Source organism: Ahaetulla prasina, chromosome 2 (assembly GCF_028640845.1).
Source record: "Ahaetulla prasina isolate Xishuangbanna chromosome 2, ASM2864084v1, whole genome shotgun sequence".
Classification (NCBI taxonomy): domain Eukaryota; kingdom Metazoa; phylum Chordata; class Lepidosauria; order Squamata; family Colubridae; genus Ahaetulla; species Ahaetulla prasina.
In genome coordinates this window covers 50,477,753-50,498,078 of record NC_080540.1, presented here as the reverse complement: position 1 = coordinate 50,498,078, position 20,326 = coordinate 50,477,753, and the positions used below count along the sequence as shown (strand labels likewise).

The window sequence follows — 20,326 nt, the reverse complement described above, 5'->3', positions numbered from 1 at the left end:
ACGTCTGAAGATCCGGAGGTCGGGTAATTGTTGTAATCCTGGAGGAAGCTCGTTCCACAGAGCTGGTGCCGCCACAGAGAAGGCCCTCCCCCTGGGGGCCGCCAACCTACATTGTTTGGTCGACAGCACCCTGAGGAGGCCCACTCTGTGGGAGCGCACAGGTCGTTGGGAGACAATTGGCAGCAGAAGGCGGTCTCGAAGGTATCCCGGTCCTAAGCCATGGAGCGCTTTAAAGGTGGTAACCAAGACCTTGAATTGCACCCGGAAGACTAAAACATCTAGGAGAACTATTGCTGCCCTTCTTCATCTAACTGTTGAAGGTTGTCACAAAATTCCAAGCTTTCTTTGACATCTCTCAAGAGTATTTCCATGAACTTGTGTGAGAGACTATTAGACGGTGGGGTGAATCTGACAGAAGCAGAATTGCTATATTCCCAACATATTTTCAGACATTTGGACAGTCTCAAACAACGAGTCCCTAATAAGGGAGATGGAAACTTTTCTAGATCATAGGCGTTCCTTTTCCTTGTTCTTTGAGCTGTTCTCATTTGCTGTTACATTTGAAAAATGCATCCTTTCTACTGGCCAACCTAGATTTGAATAGCAGTATTAAATCTCAGAGAATTGCAGACAAATCATCACAGTCATGGCTCATATGCAATGATAAACCATAATATGTTTCATTTGGTTTGGCTCTGGCTGTATATGACAGGTGCACATTATGGTTAGCATTATAGGGAATTCAGAGGGCTAAAAAAACTTGGCTTTGATTAAGAGCAATAAACCAATGTAGGGTCAGGTTTCATACACTCTCAGCTATGTTGAAAAACATACCCGTTTCCTTTTAATGGAGCTATGCTTTCTGAACATATACCTGCTCTGCTTGTATTACTCGGTAGGATAAAACTCAAAGCAGAAAAGCACAGCTGGAACTACTTTATAAAATGAGAAGATGCAAAAAGAAATATTTTAGCAAAATGTGCTAATATTGTTACGTGTAATTAGGAGTCCTTGGTGCTCTCTGAGCTTGCTTGTTTTCTTGCAGACCTTTCATTACCCTTAACTATGGTAGGTAGTATCATCAGTGCTAGTAAGGAGTGCTGTCTGCTGTCAGTTTATATTCTGGTGGCTTGCCTCTTAGTGTTGGTGGGGGCAGTTTTAGAGATTCTTTGGTTGGGCTGTTTACTGATATTCTCCTTCATTGGTAAGTGTAATTACATTTGAACGTTTGTTATCCCGTAAACATGCAACTGCTGCTTAAGGGAAAATTCACAAGATCCCAGTTCCATTCCAGAGCAAATTAATACAGATCATGTGCAATAGCTGAAAGTTATTTTTATTATAGCAAACATGTAGTACTTTGAGTAAGATTTATCCTGCTTGCAACAGATATTATTTCAAAGCTTCTTCATAAGCCAGTTGCATCTAGTGCAGAAACTAGAAGATGGTGTGTTTTAACCCTGCTGTCTTTAGGCATGAAAGCCGGCTGGGTGAATTTGGGCCGGTCACTCTCAGTCCAACCCACCTCCAGGGTGGTTGTTGTGGGGAAAATAGGAGGAAGAGGGAGTATTAAGTATGCTGTCAACTTGAATTATTTATAAAAAATAATATAGATGGAAATATAGATATAGATAGATAGATAGATAGATAGATAGATAGATAGATAGATAGATAGATAGATAGATAGATAGATGGAACAAACTAACAAACCATATTGATTTGAGGATACTCTTTTCACCAAATCTTTTTCTGAAAAGAAAATTCAAGTTTCTCACAAGGAATGAAGCTGTCACTCTGGAACACTGTACATATTTATTTTATCTTTTATTTAAATATCTATATTTTTGCATTTACAAACTTTAATAAGCACTCATCTCCCTGCTTCTTATTAAAAGCAGAGATTGCTTCTGTAATCTCTGAGGATCATGTACAAAACTAGATGACATTTATATATATATTTATATAATCTTTTAAGATTAACAAAGTGTGAAGAAAAACTAAAGCATAATCTATATCTAGTGGCTCTTTCACAAGTATTGGAAAATCAGTGCTCAGCTAGGGGTCCTAGAAGGCCAAATTTATTTTTAACTGGTACAAAGTATAACTGAAGGAAATGTATCTCTGTTGGACTACAGTAACAAAATGTACACATGATAGACGGCTAGATCTACATTAATCTAGGTTCTTCTAAACCAAAATGACACCAAAACCAAGAAAAATATTTTGGAAGATTACCCTGACTATCAACCATTGAGAACCAGCCTGATATAATCTGTCATAACAAAAAAGATTCCCTTCAAGATTTATTCATTAATTAATGTTTGGATAATTTTTCCAGCACCATGATCGCTGGACCAGTTTAATAAGAGTTTGAAAAAAACCTTTTTTTTAATAGGGAGATCAATCAATGTTGGCTGGAATAAAAGAAGGCTTTATTGCCACAGTGCTTCAAACTATTGCAAATACTTTATCAGACCAAACCAACAAACAAACAAAAAATCAAACAGGGAAACGGGCCTGGCGAAGTAAACCGCACTAGGAACAGCGTTTGGCAGCAGCCTATATCAGTGGACACTTGATGCTGTTTTGCAAATGGAGTAAGATGACACCAGATTCAAAAATGTGCACTCCCTCTAGGATACATTCCTAAAGTAACTAGTGTGATTGCATAATTCATATTGCACAATTGTATAAAACATAAATACTAGCTATCTGAGGTTTTAAATACAAAATACAGATCATGTATTACTTTAGACATAAATCCTTTTTTCAAGTGCAAATTAGATGTGCCTTTCTTCCTATAAAAACACATTTTGAAGGTACAAATGTAATCCTCTTCTTATAATATGCCAATATTTATAAGCCCCTTTCTTTCTCAGAACAGTTCTATACATACAGTATATAAAAAAAACAGGTTTATTTACATTAACTGGGAATACACCAAAGCAGCTTTAAGAACTGGATCTCAACTCTGGTATGAAGGAAGGAAATATAATGGGGAGACGAACCACCCATCCAATTTATGCTGGTTGTTGTGGGTTCACATTGATAGGAGGATGTCCTAGGAGACCAATGCGCTGTTTTTGCTTCCTCTGCTCTGTCATCTGGAAAATTGAAACATTTACTCAGTAGACACAAATACTTCCTGTACGTCAGACCACAGAATAAGCTACTGCTATTTATTGTGGTCATCTTTATTTCCCAAAGTTGATTGCAACAAGTAATGCACTCTTGCCTGTTACAGTTAGTGAAAACAAAGTTAATCCATTTCTTTACAAAGTTTGGAAACAATCAGAGGGAACTGAAGCAATCCAATGCCAATCCTGTTATTTGATCAGAAGAACGGTTCTGTTAGGCCAATAGAGTTCATTGTGATTTAACTCTGAATAGTGTCTTTTTTCATATCTCTGAATACAGTATATGCATTAAACATCCTTGCTGCCTACAGTCTCCATAGTCCAAAATATTTCTTCATATTAAAGAAACTGGGTTTCCCCTTTTTCTGCTGCATCAAAGAAAACCTCTCACTACTATTATATTCCTAATTTTCATAATAGCAAGAATAAAGTTTAAAACACAATGTAAGCTGCCCTGAGTCTTCGGAGAAGGGCGGGATATAAATTCAAATTAAAAAAAACACAAAAAACTAAGCCAGGTGAAGATGAAAACTTCAGTCGTGTTTTTTCCCCCCCATAAGACTAGGTGAAGCTGAACCAAAGTGATAACTTAAAGTCATGTATTCTTGCCATCAAAGCAACAGTCATCTAGTACATTTTGTAACATTTTTATGCGCTTCATAGTTTTATATGATCTTGCAGGGAAGCAAGGAAAGTGGTCTATAACAGGAGTCTCCAACCTTGGCAACTTTAAGACTTGTGGACTTCAACTCCCAGAATTCCTCAGCCAGCTTTGCTGTCCACAAGTCTTAAAGTTGCCAAGGTTGGAGACCCCTGATTTATAACATCTGGAACTTGATGTGCAAACTTGGGGTACTTACCAGTATTCCCAAACTATTATTGCTTTTAAAACAATAAGAATAGAGCTTTGGCCCTCTGTTCAATTAAACACCACCAGATGTAACAGATTTGGGAGATACTGAAACAAAATTCACTTCTAAAAAATACCTTATAATAGCAAAGCTTAAAAAAAAAATCGCTTGGACAAGCGTAATTATGGTCCTGGATTAGTAATGGTGGCCTGACTAGAAACTAGAACAGAGGTAGAAATAAGAAATAGAGGGAATATTAGCAGATATAATTTTTATATAATAGAATTTAAGTAATAACTAGATGGAAAGATTAGACATTGAAAGACAGTATTACTCTGTATGTTTAATAATATCATTGGCATTAAAACTGAACACTGAAATATTAAATAGCTACTCTAAAACAAACATGTATATTAATACTAGGATTATATAAGTTTGATTAATGTAACAAATATTATTATTATTGCTATTTATATCAAAATGAATTATACCCAGAGGCCATACTGTTCATGTACTGATATTGACGTATATTTAAAAATAAAAATTTAATAAAACTTAAGAAAAAAAGAGTAATTATGGTCCTCAATCTCTTGAAATGTGATATATATTTTACAGAATTGAAAAAAAAAACGAAGAAGGAAGAATATGACTGGAACTTTTGGCAAAAGTAGTATTTGGATTTGGAGAAAAAAACAGATTACAGACAAATGTTTCAAGCTGCCTTATATCCCATTCAAATTTGTGTTTTATTGAAAGCGTAGTGGGGTGGAGTTTGGGTAGGTTGGTATTTGTTTAGAGTTCCACAAAATAAGCCCTGGCAAAAGTAAGGCTGTTTTTACAGTATATGCAATATTACGACAATAAATGGACACAAGCCCTGGATTTTGGCTCATCCTTCTCCATATTCCCTCTTCTTCCTACTCTCAATATGCAAAGCTTTGTAATGCCTGATACCAGGTTGTGGCAGCACAGCATATGCCATTTTATCTGACTGTGATTTGCTTTTACGAACAAAAAGAAGACATAAAACAGGATTGCCAACAAACTAGGATTGAAAGTTGCTTATCTCCATAAGAAAGTAGAGAAAATGTTGTGGGTATCTGTAGCTTGTTCTTGTGGGCACAACTCATTGATCTGTCAATGAAATCAAAGATGGGGGCCAAAAGTCCCTGAAAGTCCATCAAAGGGAACTTAAAACTTCAAGCCAGTTATACAAAAGAAGGATGGAGCACAAAGTACTATACAGGAGAATGCATGGACCAAAAATCTTGACTGAACTTAAACTTTTGTGATTCTCTACACAAGCCATTCTCAGCAGCATTCCACTGGGGATGTCATGGCATATTAAGTAATGAGGCTTCCTTATATTCTTTTGCTTGCTTTTTTTAAGGGAGAGTGAGGACAGAGGAAGTTTGATTTGTTTTACTATAGCTCGCTGTCTTTGAAAATTTATTACTTGTCCTGGCCAAGAACAAAAACAACATACATTTTAATCTGCTCAGTCAAAATGGTGATGGCAAGGGGAAATCAGATGTCAAAATGCCAATTTATTAACAGTACTATTATTGATGTCTATATAGATCACATATGCACAGCCAATTATTTTGGTAAACATTTTTTCCCCTATGTTTTGTACCTGATCTTTAAGTTCCGTCAGCTGACTGGAAAGGTTAGATACCAGCTTCATCGTTGATTCAAGCTTCTCTTGCAGATTTCTAAGTTCATTTTGTTCTCCTTCAGAGTCGCTACTAACAAGTGACATGGCACGCATCCGGGGGAACCAATCTAGATTTCTTTCCTGAAATGTAATTTATTAAGATCATCTGCATTTTAATTATAAGCAAAAGGATGTATTTCACAAACTTCTACTGTAAAGAAGAGGAAAAAAAGCAAATAACCTCAAACCCTAAAATATTTGCCCTGGAATATTTATCTCGGAAAATTTGCCTGATGTTCAGAAGTCAGAAAACAAACCATTATTAGAATAATTGCATCTCATAGTTTTGAAACAATTTAATCCTTAGTTGTAGTGAGGAAGTATTTGGACTTTGATTGCCTGAAAATGTGTGCTCCTCCCTCCATTAATTCTGTCCTACTGACATTTTTTCTTCCATTTCCAGGAAGCAATCTGAAATTGCTTGAATTGAGAAAACATTAAGAGGAGCAAGGATGTAGAACAGGGCTGTCAAACTTGTGGCCTGCGGGTCAGATGTATCATGTATCGCCCATGCCCACGCCCGGTTTAGCGAAGGGGGGAAAAGTCATGATACATCACGTGACGACACCATGACGATACTAGTTTGACATCCCTAATGTAGGACACTGAAGCTTCACAGGAGAGAATTGCATTCTAGGTAACACATAGTTTTTTTCTCCCAAATGAAAGGTTAAGTCTAGTTTATTGATCCTGATCATTCTGAGAATACAACATATTTTCAAAGTATTTAATGCAAAATAATGAGATATGTTCACAGGAGAGAAAGTGGGTTTGTTTACTTGGCTTTTGGGCTTCTGCCCTTTTGGCCTTTCTACTACAGGTGAAAGAGGGCCATTTTATGGTCTACTCCTGTGGAAAAACTGGAGTAAAACTTTATTTTAATGGCTAGGCCTTCCTATTCTTACAGAAAACAACCACCTAGAAAGGCAGATGTTATTTTATACAGTCCCATAAGTCAAGAAATTTGGTACACCTGAGAACCCTGAATAGTTTTATTTTTACATGATAAATAGGGAGCACTAAGATAATGGAAAGAAAATTTGCTTGACTAGTTGGCCAAATATGGATTGAACACAGACTCCAATGTGTAACCTGTTAACCTCCAGTCACAGATAAGAGTTTTAACTTCATATTTACTCTTCATCAACAAATTAATAGTTTGGAAATTTGATGGTAAGTAAGCCAGCCCATTGCATGTATATGCTGGTACATATTTATCAAGTTGTATATCAATAAATAATGAAATAATATATTTACATATTATTTAGGAATTCAACCATGTTGGCGCATTCATTACTCTACTTTTTCTACTGCTGTTTATTTAATCACTTATACCTTATATCCAAATATAGCAGTGACTAAAGAGGCAAACACAGTCATCTCCTTAAAGAATGTCTGAAGTGGTCAATCAACCACAATAATAGAGGTAAAAGTAGATAGAATGAATATTGCCGCTGACGTCTGACTCCTTCTGCTGCATCTTGATTGCTTCCATTCTATAATGTTCACCTTTTCATTTTTAACACAACCTCCACAGATTACAGGTAGTCCTCAACTTACAACAGTTCACTTAGTGAACTGTTCAAAGTTACAATGGCGCTAAAAAAAGTGACTTATGACCATTGCCGCAGCTCCATGGTCACTTGATAAAATTTCAGATGGCAACTGCTTGGCAACTGACTCATAATATAACTCATATTGCAGTGTCCCAGTGTCCCAGGGTCATGTGATCACCTTTTGTGACACTCTGACAAGCAAAGTCAATGAGGAAGCCAGATTTACTTAGCGACCTTGTTACTAACTTAACAAATGCAGTGATTCCACTGGACAACTGTAGCAAGAAAGGTGGTAAAATGGGGCAAAATTCACTTAACAAATGTCTCACTTAACAACAGAAATTTTGTGCTCAGTTGTGGTCATAGGTTGAGGACTTCCTATAGTGTGATTTTCAAATGAATGTTTCGATGTGAATGTTTAAAAATAGCTACGTTCATAGCTAATAAAATGCTATACAATGCTTACAATTGTGTAGGTGGGAATAGAAAGCTGTACTTCTTCGGAAAGCATTTGTTGCAAATACACTCATAAATTAAAAAAAAACAACACATTATTCTAGATAAATTATTGTGCCCCTGCATAGGCCCTCAATGTTTATGTGGTTAGAAGAAGTAAAACTAAAAATGAGGTCGGGTACAAAACACTTTCCTGGGAAAGTAATCAGCTTTGCCTTTTAATTCATCATATTAATCAGTTATATAGCTATTCTCAGCAAACATAACCCATCAGCTTAATATCAATTATTTAAGAATATTACTTCTTGAGTCACAACATTGTTTTGTCTCTGTAGGAACATTGACTCATTTTGCTACCTCCTACTCAAAACAGTATTCACTTAAAGGTTTTAGTTTAAAGCAGTGGTAAAATCTGAACCGGTTTACTACTAGTTCACTGGCTGCGCATGCGCGCTAAACGTGTGTTGTGTGCGCATATGCGCAGTTTGCACCACACACCAAATGTGAGGTGCGCACAAGAGCACAGTGCATGCGAAAAGGAGGCATGGGGTAAGTAGAACAGCGCACAGGGGGCAGTTATCAGCTGTGGTGCGCAATTTTTTTTTTTTACTTTTAAAAGCATTTTTTACAATCTATTTGGCCAAATAGGTTGTAAAAAAAGGCTTTTAAAAATTAAAAAAAAGGCTCTGACGATCATGTGATTCAGCTGTGATCGTCAGAGCCTTTTTTTAATCTTTTAAAAGCATTTTTTTACAGAAAAGCGAGCGAGCCGGAAAAAAGCAGCATGTTGTGTCTCGCCCAATCTCACCACAGCCGGGGCCTTCTTATCTGCTTCCGAACACGGAGGAATGTTCTAGTATGCCTCCCGGCCTCAGCCCTGGCTCCATGCCCAGACAGGCTGAAGAGGAGGAAATATCTCCAGCACCCAGCTCTGGCTCCATGCCCAGGCAAACGGAGCAACTAGACCCCTCCCCCTCCTCCACAGCATGTGAGCCTGAGGGAGGTCTATTGCCAACAGCTGCCGACTGGAGTGACCCTCGCGTCAGAAGACTTGATAGGCGGAGGCAACAGAAGGAAGGGAGGGGCAGGCCTGGATAAGTGCTGAGTCATGGAGCCACACCCCATGGCCTATATAAAGGATCTGCTTTCTGGCATTCTCTGAGTCAGGCAAAGTCTAAACATATCTTGCTGAAGTCACTTTCTGGTTTCCTGCCTGCCCTGAGGACTTTGCTAGGACTTTGGCAGAGCTGCAGAGGCACGCCTGATTCGGATTTCCCTGACCCGGCCGTCAGCGGAGGAGTGGGACACGACACAGCAAGTGGGCGACTGGGCGATTGGGTGGGCATGGGCGGGGGGGTGGGGGGAGGAATTTTTGCTACTGGTTCTCCGAATCACCCACCGCCATTGCTACTGGATTGGCCAATCTGGTCCGAACTGGGAGTATTTCACCCCTGGTTTAAAGGACAAATCAAAAGATTAAGTTTGGCAATAAATTTTTGTTCAAGTTCAGCAGTCAAGGATTGTGTGTGCCAATGATGGAAGGAATTTTTTACTCACACCAGGCAGGCCTCAGAGGAAGTTGACAGATCTTAGCAGAATTTTCTAAGGAGAAAGGGCTTATCAATCCCCCTAAGACTACCTTTCTTTTTAAAAAAATACCTACTGTATTCCATATAAATGACATATTTCATTACACTTGACTATACGATGTGCACATCTATAAGCAATCTAGTGATGCAACTGCAAGCAGGTTTTCAACCATTAATTAAATGGAATCATAGATTTATCTTTCCAATCCTGCAAGATTGGTATAAACATATTAGAAATATGTATGAATTTGAATGTATATGGATTTGAATGTTTGTATTATACATGTATATAAGGAATTGTAATGTTATAAAGTTACACTGACAGTTATTGTATGTTATGTTATGTTGTTATGTTATGTTATACTGTATATGTTAAGTTATAATAGGATGTGTCATTTAATAGGGTGAAAATTAATTTGTGCAATTTATTTTCAGTGAGGGGTTCTAAAAATATGTGGTTTTACACCAAGAATTTAAATCTGCTGTTATTTTTGCAATTGTACAACATTTAGCTTGGTAAATCCACGTCTGATCACATACCCCACAAAAGTCTCTTGTAACTCACATACTGTTAACTGTATCTTCTGTACCTTGTGCTACAAAAATTAAAAGGTTTTGTCTGCATGTTATCTAGCTAAGCAAAAAATAATCCATGCTATCATAAACTAACATCAGAAAGCAATTATCTGAGTTGCAAAAATGTCTAAGCGGATTTCATCAAGTCTTATTTTGATTCGTTCTTCGACATCCACTGCCGACTTGCTTCTTGGCCTCTGGTACAATCCTCACGTTTCTCATGTGTATACACTCTGCTTGCTGCCTTCTATGACCTGTTTCACACATCTCTCTATTGATTGGGCATGACAGGGCCACTATGGTACTTGCATTGGTTCAACAGTGAACTTCATTATTTCCGCTGTAGTCAGTTTGAACATCAAAGGTAGCTCATATACACTTTCAGACCAGTCAGTCAGCTCTACCAGAGCGAATGGTCTGGCATTGATTAAAAGCATTTTTCTTGCACGTACAGAAAAATCTCCCAGCACGTCATTGTCTGCACCCTCAAGTCAATGATCTTTTGCACACCAGCTCTCCTCTCTTGAATGTCATCTGAACACAAGAGTGTCTGGATTATCATTTCACTGAAAGCGTACCAATGACATCCATTTTTCTTTTATCATTTTTTTTTTGTTAAAAGACTTTTATGGATTCTTTCCCCCCCTATCTTTGACAATATGTATATCTCCAACTCAATTATCCTTGTGTTTTGCTTTTTTATTACTAATTAAAAAGCAATAAAATATAAATTAATAAAGAACAACATTATGATTTTTTTCCTTTTGGAAGAGCAAGTTGCCCCCAAAATCAGTAACAAACTGGAAAGAATAAAACTGAGCAATTCCTACGTTTATATACCTTGGTATAATTCCTCAAGCCACCACACTTTATCCAGAATTAATAAGAGCCATTTCTGCCAATAATAGTAACAAGGCAATATTTTCACTCCAAAGATATAGTCATGTTATCATTAAGCTTTCTAGATTTGAAACATATCCTATATGCTATATGGGATGCATACAGGTATGCATCTACTATGATTTAAAGCCCATTAGTCATTTCCCTTTCACATACTGTGCCTTAATTGCTTTGATCTGAACAGAGGCTGATATGATTTCACCAGAAGCAATAGTCCGCATTCAAACTCTTGTTTTCTAATGGCCCATTGGCCCCATTAATTGTCCTTGATGGCTTTTCATCAAGCTGGAAAGAAAAAAAACTTAGCTGGCCTGTGGCATTTATACTTAGTCTCTGCTGCCTCTACATTTAGAGAGAGCTAAAACTGAAATCTGTCAAACCGTCTTTGACATTGCCAGGCAGATGCATCTAGGTGCTAAAGCCAGCATTCAGAGGTGGGTTCCAGATGAGATTTTTTAAATTACCAAACTACTTATTCCACTTGTTTTCTCAGTAGAACCTTTTCTTTAGTCGACTTTGACATCTTACTCTCAGCAGTAGTAGATGGGAGGTGGAGTAAAACTCAATTCACTGATCGTGGAGTGATATGATGAAATCTCCTTTTTCATTATATTTCTGATCTACGACTAAGAAATGGATTGCTTCTCCTATACAAAAGATTGGGATTGTGAAGAGCTTGAGAAGGATTCAATGGATGAGAATCCTCAGGGGGAAAACAACTCAAGAAGCTTGGGAAATTTTGAAAAGTGAGATTATAAAAGCACAGTCTAACACAATACCAATGAAGAAGAAAAATAGTAGATCTCAAAAGAAACCAGCATGGATGCATAAAGAACTATCTGACAAATTGAAAGACAAAAAGGACAAATATAAAAAGTGGAAAGAGGGGCAAATAACTAAGGCAGAATATCAGCAAATAGCCCGAGCCTGTAAAGATGAAGTGAGGAAAGCTAAGGCTCACAATGAACAAAGGCTAGCGACAAAAGTAAAAAATAACAAAAAAAGCTTCTTCCAACATGTTAAAAACAAGAAAAAAGTCAAGGAAACAATTGGCCCATTGCTGGGAGAAAGTGGCAAGAAGATGACAAGCAACAGGGAGAAAGCAGATCTACTTAACTCATATTTTGCATCTGTCTTTACACAAAAGGAAAAACAATCCAACCTATCAAAACAGCACTACAAAAACAGATTAGAAACACAAGTTAAAATAGGGAAGAAAATGGTAAGTGAACACCTGTCTACCCTAGACGAGTTCAAATCACCAGGACCGGATGGATTACACCCCAAGGTTCTGAAGGAACTGGCAGACGTGATCTCAGAACCACTGAACTATATCTTTCAAAGATCCTGGAGCACAGGGGAGCTGCCAGAGGACTGGAAAAGAGCTGATGTAGTTCCCATCTTCAAAAAGGAAAAACACCAGATCCAGGAAACTACAGACCTATCAGTCTGACCTCAATACTGGGGAAGATTCTGGAAAAGATAATCAAGCATCGAATCACCGAACATCTAGAAGCAAACAAAGTAATAACCAAAAGCCAACATGGGTTTGTCAAAAACAGATCATGCCAGACTAATCTTATCGCATTCTTTGACAAAATGACAAAATTAATAGACCAGAGGAATGCTGTCGATATAATTTACTTGGACTTCAGTAAAGAATTTGATAAAGTAGACCATAACCTACTACTAGATAAAGTAGAAAATGTGGGTTAGACAGCACCATCACCAGATGGATTCGTAACTGGCTGACCAACCGCACTCAACGTGTAGTCCTCAACGGAACTACATCCACATGGAGGGAAGTATGCAGTGGAGTACCCCAAGGCTCTGTTTTAGGCCCAGTACTCTTCAACATCTTCATCAATGACTTGGACGAGGGGATAGATGGGGAACTCATCAAATTTGCAGATGACACCAAGCTGGCAGGAATAGCCAACACTCCAGAAGATAGGCTCAAGTTACAGAAAGATCTTGACAGACTTGAACATTGGGCGCTATCTAACAAAATGAAATTCAACAGTGAAAAAAGTAAGGTTCTACATTTAGGCCAAAAAAAACAAAATGCACCAGTACCGTATATGTGGTACCTTGCTCAATAGTAGTACCTGTGAGAGGGATCTTGGAGTCCTAGTGGATAACCATTTAGATATGAGCCAGCAGTGTGCAGCAGCTGTTAAAAAAGCCAACACAGTTCTGGGCTGCATAAACAGAGGGATAGAATCAAGATCACGTGAAGTGTTAGTGCCACTTTATAATGCCTTGGTAAGGCCACACTTGGAATATTGCATCCAGTTTTGGTCGCCACGATGTAAAAAAGATGTTGAGACTCTAGAAAGAGTGCAGAGAAGAGCAACAAAGATGATTAGGGGACTGGAGGATAAAACATATGAAGAACGGTTGCAGGAACTGGGTATGTCTAGTTTAACAAAAAGAAGGACTAGGGGAGACATGATAGCTGTGTTCCAATATCTTAGGGGCTGCCACAAAGAAGAGGGAGTCAGGCTGTTCACCAAAGCACCTGAGGGTAGAACAAGAAGCAATGGGTGGAAACTGGTCAAAGAAAGAAGCAACTTAGAACTAAGGAGAAATTTCCTGACAGTTAGAACAATTAATAAGTGGAACGACTTGCCTTCAGAAGTTGTGAATGCTCCAACACTGGAAATTTTTAAGAAAATGTTGGATAACCATCTGACTGAGATGGTGTAGGGTTTCCTGCCTGGGCAGGGGGTTGGACTAGAAGGCCTCCAAGGTCCCTTCCAACTCTGATGTTATGTTATGTTATGTTATGTTATTAAGGGGTGGTGAAGTTATAGCTGTGTTTAACTGGCATAGAAACAGCAACAGAAGAACACATGTGAAAGGGTCTCAGGTTTGTTTGTTTTCTGTTGCTTTTTCTATGCCAGCTAAACACAGATATAACCTCACCACCCCTTAAAACAATCCCAAACTTTTGTGAAGGAGAAGCTATCCATTTCTTAGTCGTAGATCAGAACTTTCCTTCACTAACAAAGGTTTATTTGCAGCAATTTCCTTTAGAAGGTTTAAGATTGTCCTGATCAGTGGTGGGTTTCTACCTGTTCACCCTGGTTCAGGTGAACTGATAGTGGCGACGGTGGGAGGCTCCGTCCACCTGCCTGGACATCATCACGGACGCTCTGTGCATGCACTTAAGGTTCTGCACATGTGCAGAAGTGCAAGCGGACCCTCCCAGTTCCAAACTGATAGCTAAAGTAAATGGAACCCATCACTGGTCCTGATCTTTGAGTGATATTATGAAGTCTTTTCTTTCATTATGTTTCATTTCTATTAATCCTTTTTCTATTTCTTTTGCTTTGTTTTGAGAATAATTGTTTATTTTATTCAATCTCTTTTTTTACACTGTTTTTGAGTCTTAATTTTCAAGGCTTATATGACCATTACATTGTTTTTTATGTAGTTGGTCATTGCGTCTGGGCGTGCATAAGAGCACAAAGTGCCTACTGTTCCTGTCTTATTGTTCCCTTCATTATATCAAATTAACATAGTTGTTGCATGTTTTTACTTATATATACATATATTTCTTTAAAAAAAAAACTTGTGGGTTGTTGACCATAGTTAAATAAATCTTCGAGTCAAATCATCCTTCAGTTATTTCAAAAGCACCCCTGAAGTTTGATTCTGCAAGCACAATATGTTAAATAGAAGTGAGCCATACTCCGAAACCTTTATTTTGGATTTGTTTCCATGTTTCCGCCTACAACCTCCTCCCATTGTTGTTCCCCATACCACTGTTGTTATGCACTATGTGCTGTGACCCTCCAACAACCCTGATTGAGTTGTCAGCTCCCACTTCCCAGCAAAGCTTCCTCTATTGAAACAGATAAACTGAATTAACCCACTGACGGAAGCTGGCTAACCACAAGTGTTGTTTCTGGCTAGCTCTTTTCTAGGTAATGTTGGAAAAGTCCCTTTCAAGTAGCTATCATCAGAATCTCAGACATGGGGGCGGTGATGGCCAAGCTTTAAAGCATCCACAACGTTGGTTTTTTTTTTTTTAATTTAAAAGGAAGTTTCCCCACATGATGGGAAATTTAATGCATTCTGAGAAACGCTTTTCCATGCTTTCACTGAATTTTGTTACAGGGGGTCTTTCCAAATGGATTTTATTTTTAATACATCGTCTACCTTGGCAGTGGTTCAAAAGGACTCTGCATTATAAGCATTCTGACATTCCACCCACCCACAGCAACTTTCTTTTAAAATGTAGCAAATAGTTTAGTACTGAAGAAAAAGAAAAAGACGGCACCCTCAAATGAAAAGATGGAGAAATTTAAGGCTGGGATAGTGGTGGAGATAACACTGCCTGAATGTGTTACATTTCCAAGAAAATGAGTTAAATCTACCAGATCCACTAGAATGGGAAGGCAAGTAATGTTATGGGTCCCATCCCCTAGGGAGATACAACTGGCAGGACCCAGAAGAAGGGCCTTCTCCATGGTGGTTCCCTTTCTCTGGAACATCATTCCCCAAGGGATTAGTTTGTCCCCCACTCTAATACTCTTCTGGAAGGCACTCAAGACCTGGTTCTGCTAACGGGCCTAAGGAACCCAGAGCAGAATGGAGCCCATTAAATGGCTTGTATGTGTTGTCACAGATGGTGGGGGGAGGTACTATTTTATTCATTTATTAATTTTTATTATTTTCTTTAATTTTTATATGATGTTTTTATATTCATGTAAGCTGCCTTGAGTCATCATGGGCATGTAGGCGGCAATAAACATGTTATAAAATAAATAAATAATAAATAAATAAATAGATGCCTCATAAAAAAAAAAGAGTTGTTCGCATGGAAAAGCTAACAGTCCAAGATTTAAACTGCTGAGAAAAAGTACAGGTCCAAAGGCACATTTGTACGAAACAGTACGTGTTGTTGCACTGTTATTGATAAAATGAGGCCATAGTACTGTATATACTAGGAATCGTATAACCCTTCCAAGAAAGATACCTACTACAAAACAATAACAATTACCAAGAATCATGACATCAGAAGATTTGCATTCCCCTATAAACAAACAAACAAACAAACAAAGGATCCAATCCCTGTCTAAGAAGATTTTGCTCCTTTCAGCAAATGAACTATGAGGCCAGGGGTGAAATCTAAAAATTTTCCCTACCGGTTCTGTGGGTGTGGTTTAATTGGTGGGCGTGGCTTGGTGTTCAGGTGACCTGGTGGGCATGGCTTGGTGGTCAGGTGACCTGGTGGGCATGGCCAATAATAATAAATAATAAAAATAATAAAGTATACAAAACTTGGGAGTACACCGGTCTACCTTCTTTAAAAATTGAGGCACTGGTCTACTAGCGCCTACAGCGTTGATCAGCTGTAGTGTGGCCCTTTAAAGCTCCGTGGTAGTCATTTAAGGCCATTTGCAGCTTCAGGGACAGAGAAGAGGAACAGCGAGGTATGGGGGGGGGCAGGGATTTTTGCTACCGGTTCTCTGAACTACTCTCTCCCATTGCTACCGGATCGTGCGATCCAGTCCAAACCGGGAGCATTTCACCCTTTACTAGGCCCTTAATTACATTAAGGATGGATATTTTAGAATCAGCAGGAAAAATAATTCAAGAATAACTTCTTAGGCCATTTCTATGAGAACAGAAAATTCTTTTTGCAGATCCATTTCCACATTTCAATTTTGATTCTCAGAATTGCACTCACAAGGCAATGCACATGATGTGGAAAGGATGAATGCAAAGAAAAAGCGAAGTTAAGATTATTTTTTTTTAACAGATTGTAGAATGAGAGTTTAAAAGGGGATTTTTAGAACTTTGGCCAAATCAAACCCTTATTATTTAGTAATTTCTGAAAAATCTAAGTGAAATGAGCAAGACGATTGGGCTTCTGCCACTCATTACTTCTTCCCTTTATTTTTTTTTTTTAAGGAAGGGAGGGAAAGAAACTAACCAACTACTTCTTTTCTCCCAGTTTATTTAACACAACTAAGAGTGAGATGCTGACTGCCCTCTGTGTCTGGAGTTAATTGTTGTCCTTCTAATTAACTAAACTTAACCACACCTAATTTGCTAGTGCCACCCATGAGTTTCCTTGTACAAGAAGAGGCAAATTAATAAAACAGGGCAACTACCTGAGTGATATTTTGAAATTTGCCAGGTGGCAACCCTTAAAATAATGAAGGAAATAAAAGTTAACTTCTATGATATAAAAGCTAGGATGTACAAAGACTAGTATAGTTTAAAATCATCTGGAAATAGTTCAAGGCTACAGGGAAATTCACAGTTAGCTTAGCAGCTGTTTCCTATGATGAAGTAATTTTCATGACAAGGAAGCGCCACTAAGGTTTTACATAATCAGTGATGAAAAGCGGCTGAGGGATTGCCCAGAGGAGGCTCCTCTGGGTCTTTCATTCCATGACAGTGCAAGGCCTTCTGCTAACCTAGTTCTTGTTGTTTGCCAGAAAAGGGATTACATAAACAAACCAGGACAGATTATAGCATGAGTGGCTGTGCTGGAATTAATTGCATAAAAAGGCTCATTTAACAAAAACACCGTGTACAGACACACCGTCTATATACAGTAACATTTTGTAACCTGCTCAAGGTAATGGAGCCTCACTCTGAAAATATTGAGCAATAGATATAAGAGAGAATGACCAAATGAATAGAAGGGCAGAACAGGTAATGCTGAGCCCCAGTTTTTCTTCTCTTTTGACACAAATAGTTGAAAGAGGTTAGACTGATGTTTCTCAGGGTTATAGAATGAGATATGTTCCAAAATAAGGTTTGTTTTGTGCTTAATTTTAAAGATACAATTTTCTGCACTTAAAAACAATAACAATTACTTCAAATCAAATCTTATGATTTTTAAAACAGCAATTTCATTAAAAATTACAATTGTAATATTAAAAACTAATTTTATCATTTAACGTTAACAAACAAAAAGGAAAAAGAAAAAATACAAAGTAAAGATAAGAAAAAAATAGAAAAGAAAAAATAATATAAGAAAAAAGAAAATATATATAAAGAAATTGCTTCCCCCTTCATCACAGCAAATATAATCAATTTTAGTAACTTGTCACCTTACCTTAAAATATAAACAATCTCTTCTTCCTTCCTCTTATGTCTTATCTATAAAGAAATCCTTAAAGCCTTGTTAAAAGGTAAAGGTTTCCCTTGCACATAAGTGCTAGTCGTTCCCAACTCTAGGGGGCGGTGCTCATCTCCGTTTCAAAGCCAAAGAGCCAGCGCTGTCTGAAGACGTCTCCGTGGTCATGTGGCCGGCATGACTAAACACCAAAGGCTCACGGAGCGCTGTTACCTTTCCATCAAAGGTGGTCTCTATTTTTCTACTTGCATTTTTTACTTGCTTTCAAACTGCTAGGTTGGCAGAAGCTGGGACAAGTAACAGGAGCTCACCCTGTTATGCGGCACTAGGGATTCGAACCACTGAACTGCCGACTTTTTGATGGACAAGCTCAGAGTCTTAGCCACTGAGCCATCACATCTGTTATTTCAGTACAAAAAATAGGGTTACCAGAAAAAAACTAACTTATTTACCCTAGATCAAATAAAAGAATTTATTTACCCTAGATCAAATAAAAGAATTGTATATTCCTTCTATTTACTTTTAACAGTCTTGATCTTTAGTCCCTTCAAATAATGTCCTAGAACTTGATTTCTTTTCATTTTTTTCTTAACCCTGGCAACCCTATAAACTGCAGTGGCTGCTACCGGTAGTTTATTTCCAGGTTCAATTCAAGATTTTGATTGTTACCTATAAAGTCCTAAACAGCATATGGGCTGGTTATTTGAGGAACCACCTGTCTTCTATAGCATTTGCCTGACCACTTCATTCTTGTAAGGTTGGCACCATCTGGGTTTGATTAAACAATGTGAATGATTAGGACCACAGAAGTGCACCTTCTCTGTAGCTATGCCTGCCCTCTGGAATGAAGTTCCTTCCAAGAACCAGAGGGTTACCACTCTCCTGTTGTTCAGAAGAGTGAAGACTTGGCTCTTCACCCAGACCTTTGGCAAAGGAGAGTGAGACCTCATACTGGTCTATTCCACTTGCCATCTTTTATTGATTTTATTGTAATTTCTTTGCTTAATTGTTGTGAGGCATTGGGAGTTAGATGGCATACAAGTATAAGCAATAATAATAACTAATACTACAAGATATAGTCATATCTAGATCACAATCAGCCATTTTGACATGTTATGGCCAGTATGAGATAAAACCCAATTTTATTCAAATATGTGCAAATTCTTTTGTGCGAGTTAGGTACTCTAATTTAAAGACAACCTTACAAGTCAACATAAGACTACTCATGTCCCACCAATACAATACTGCAGTTAGTACTGATATTTCCAAAGTATTAAAAATGCCTCTAGATGAGATGGGTGGCATACAAGGTAAGTAAGTAAGTAAATTATGTTAGTAAACAATTCTACATCCTTTCTTAAACTTCAAGTTTACCGGGGGGTGGGTGGGAGGAATGGTTTTTAGTATTTTATTTGACTGTGAATAGTGTCCAAAACACTGTACATGGCAGATTAACAGAGAATCTCCGGTTCCTATAGTATCTTGACAATCAATCTCTCTCTCTTTCTCTCACATACACACACGCTAGGGACTCTGCAGAGTACAATTATTTGGACTTAAGGAAGAATTAACTCCTAAACTTTAAATACTCTTCATACAAGGACTTTGTGACAGTTCAAAATCTGCTCTAGATCTATCTGGTCAAGTAATGTTGGAATTAGACTGTAGTTGTTATAAACTGTAATACATGAACTTCTGGACAAACTGTTTTCCTACTGGTGGAAACTCTTGGCTCTTTTCACTTTCCTGTTCCTGGCTCAAGCAAGCTATTTTGTTCAAGGCTATAGCTAAAAAAAATAACCCACATAAAGCAGTCTGGTGATTTGCATGGTAGCTGGTCCAGGGCCAAAGGGAAGGGAGAATCAAACAGAAGTCTTCAATTTCACCCTGCTCATTTTGGCTAAGCTACAGTGTGGGGGAGAAGAGACCTACAAACAGCCAAAGCACCTTCATCAGCTGCAGTGGAACTCCTGCAGCTTATCTGCACTAATTACAAGTTACCTTCCCTTTCCCAGACACTACAGCATTTTGCAAATACAGTTATAAATACTTAGGTTAAAAATAAGTTACAAAAGTGCCATTGCCTTTCTATGCAATATGTGGATGACAGAAAAGATCCATCCATCCATCCATCCTCAAGATTCCCATCATAGTAGTATGGTGAGGGAATTAGCGTGCAAATTAGCGTACAAATTCCTTGTGTTTTCTTGTAAAGGCAACTGTAAATTCTTTTATAGTGTTTTGCAGGTTTGGGAAAATAAAATTGATGATGCCAAGGATGTTCCATAAGGCAGGGAATCCTAGAAGCATTAAGATAGGCAATCAATGTTTAGCTGGCTAAATCGCTACCCAGAAGAAAGGATTAAAATGAACTTTCCTGAAACCACAGAAAAAGAGAAAGACATGTTACAAGAGAAATAACACTGATTAAACATGGTA

The 20,326-nt window shown here is 38.0% G+C and overlaps 1 protein-coding gene across 1 annotated transcript in view; it reads right to left on the bottom strand.

Annotated features, from left to right (window-relative positions):
- Positions 1-1,807: 1,807 nt before the first annotated feature.
- The window catches only part of ITPR1 (inositol 1,4,5-trisphosphate receptor type 1), a 309,457-nt gene continuing 290,938 nt past the window's right edge, over positions 1,808-20,326 (bottom strand). Inside the window, exons 57-58 of the mRNA XM_058168445.1 lie at positions 5,625-5,786; positions 1,808-3,104 (exon numbers count right to left, since the gene is read on the bottom strand). Coding sequence (XP_058024428.1) covers positions 3,021-3,104; positions 5,625-5,786 — 246 coding nt within the window. The 3' untranslated portion in view covers positions 1,808-3,020. The remainder of the gene's footprint in view (positions 3,105-5,624; positions 5,787-20,326) is intronic.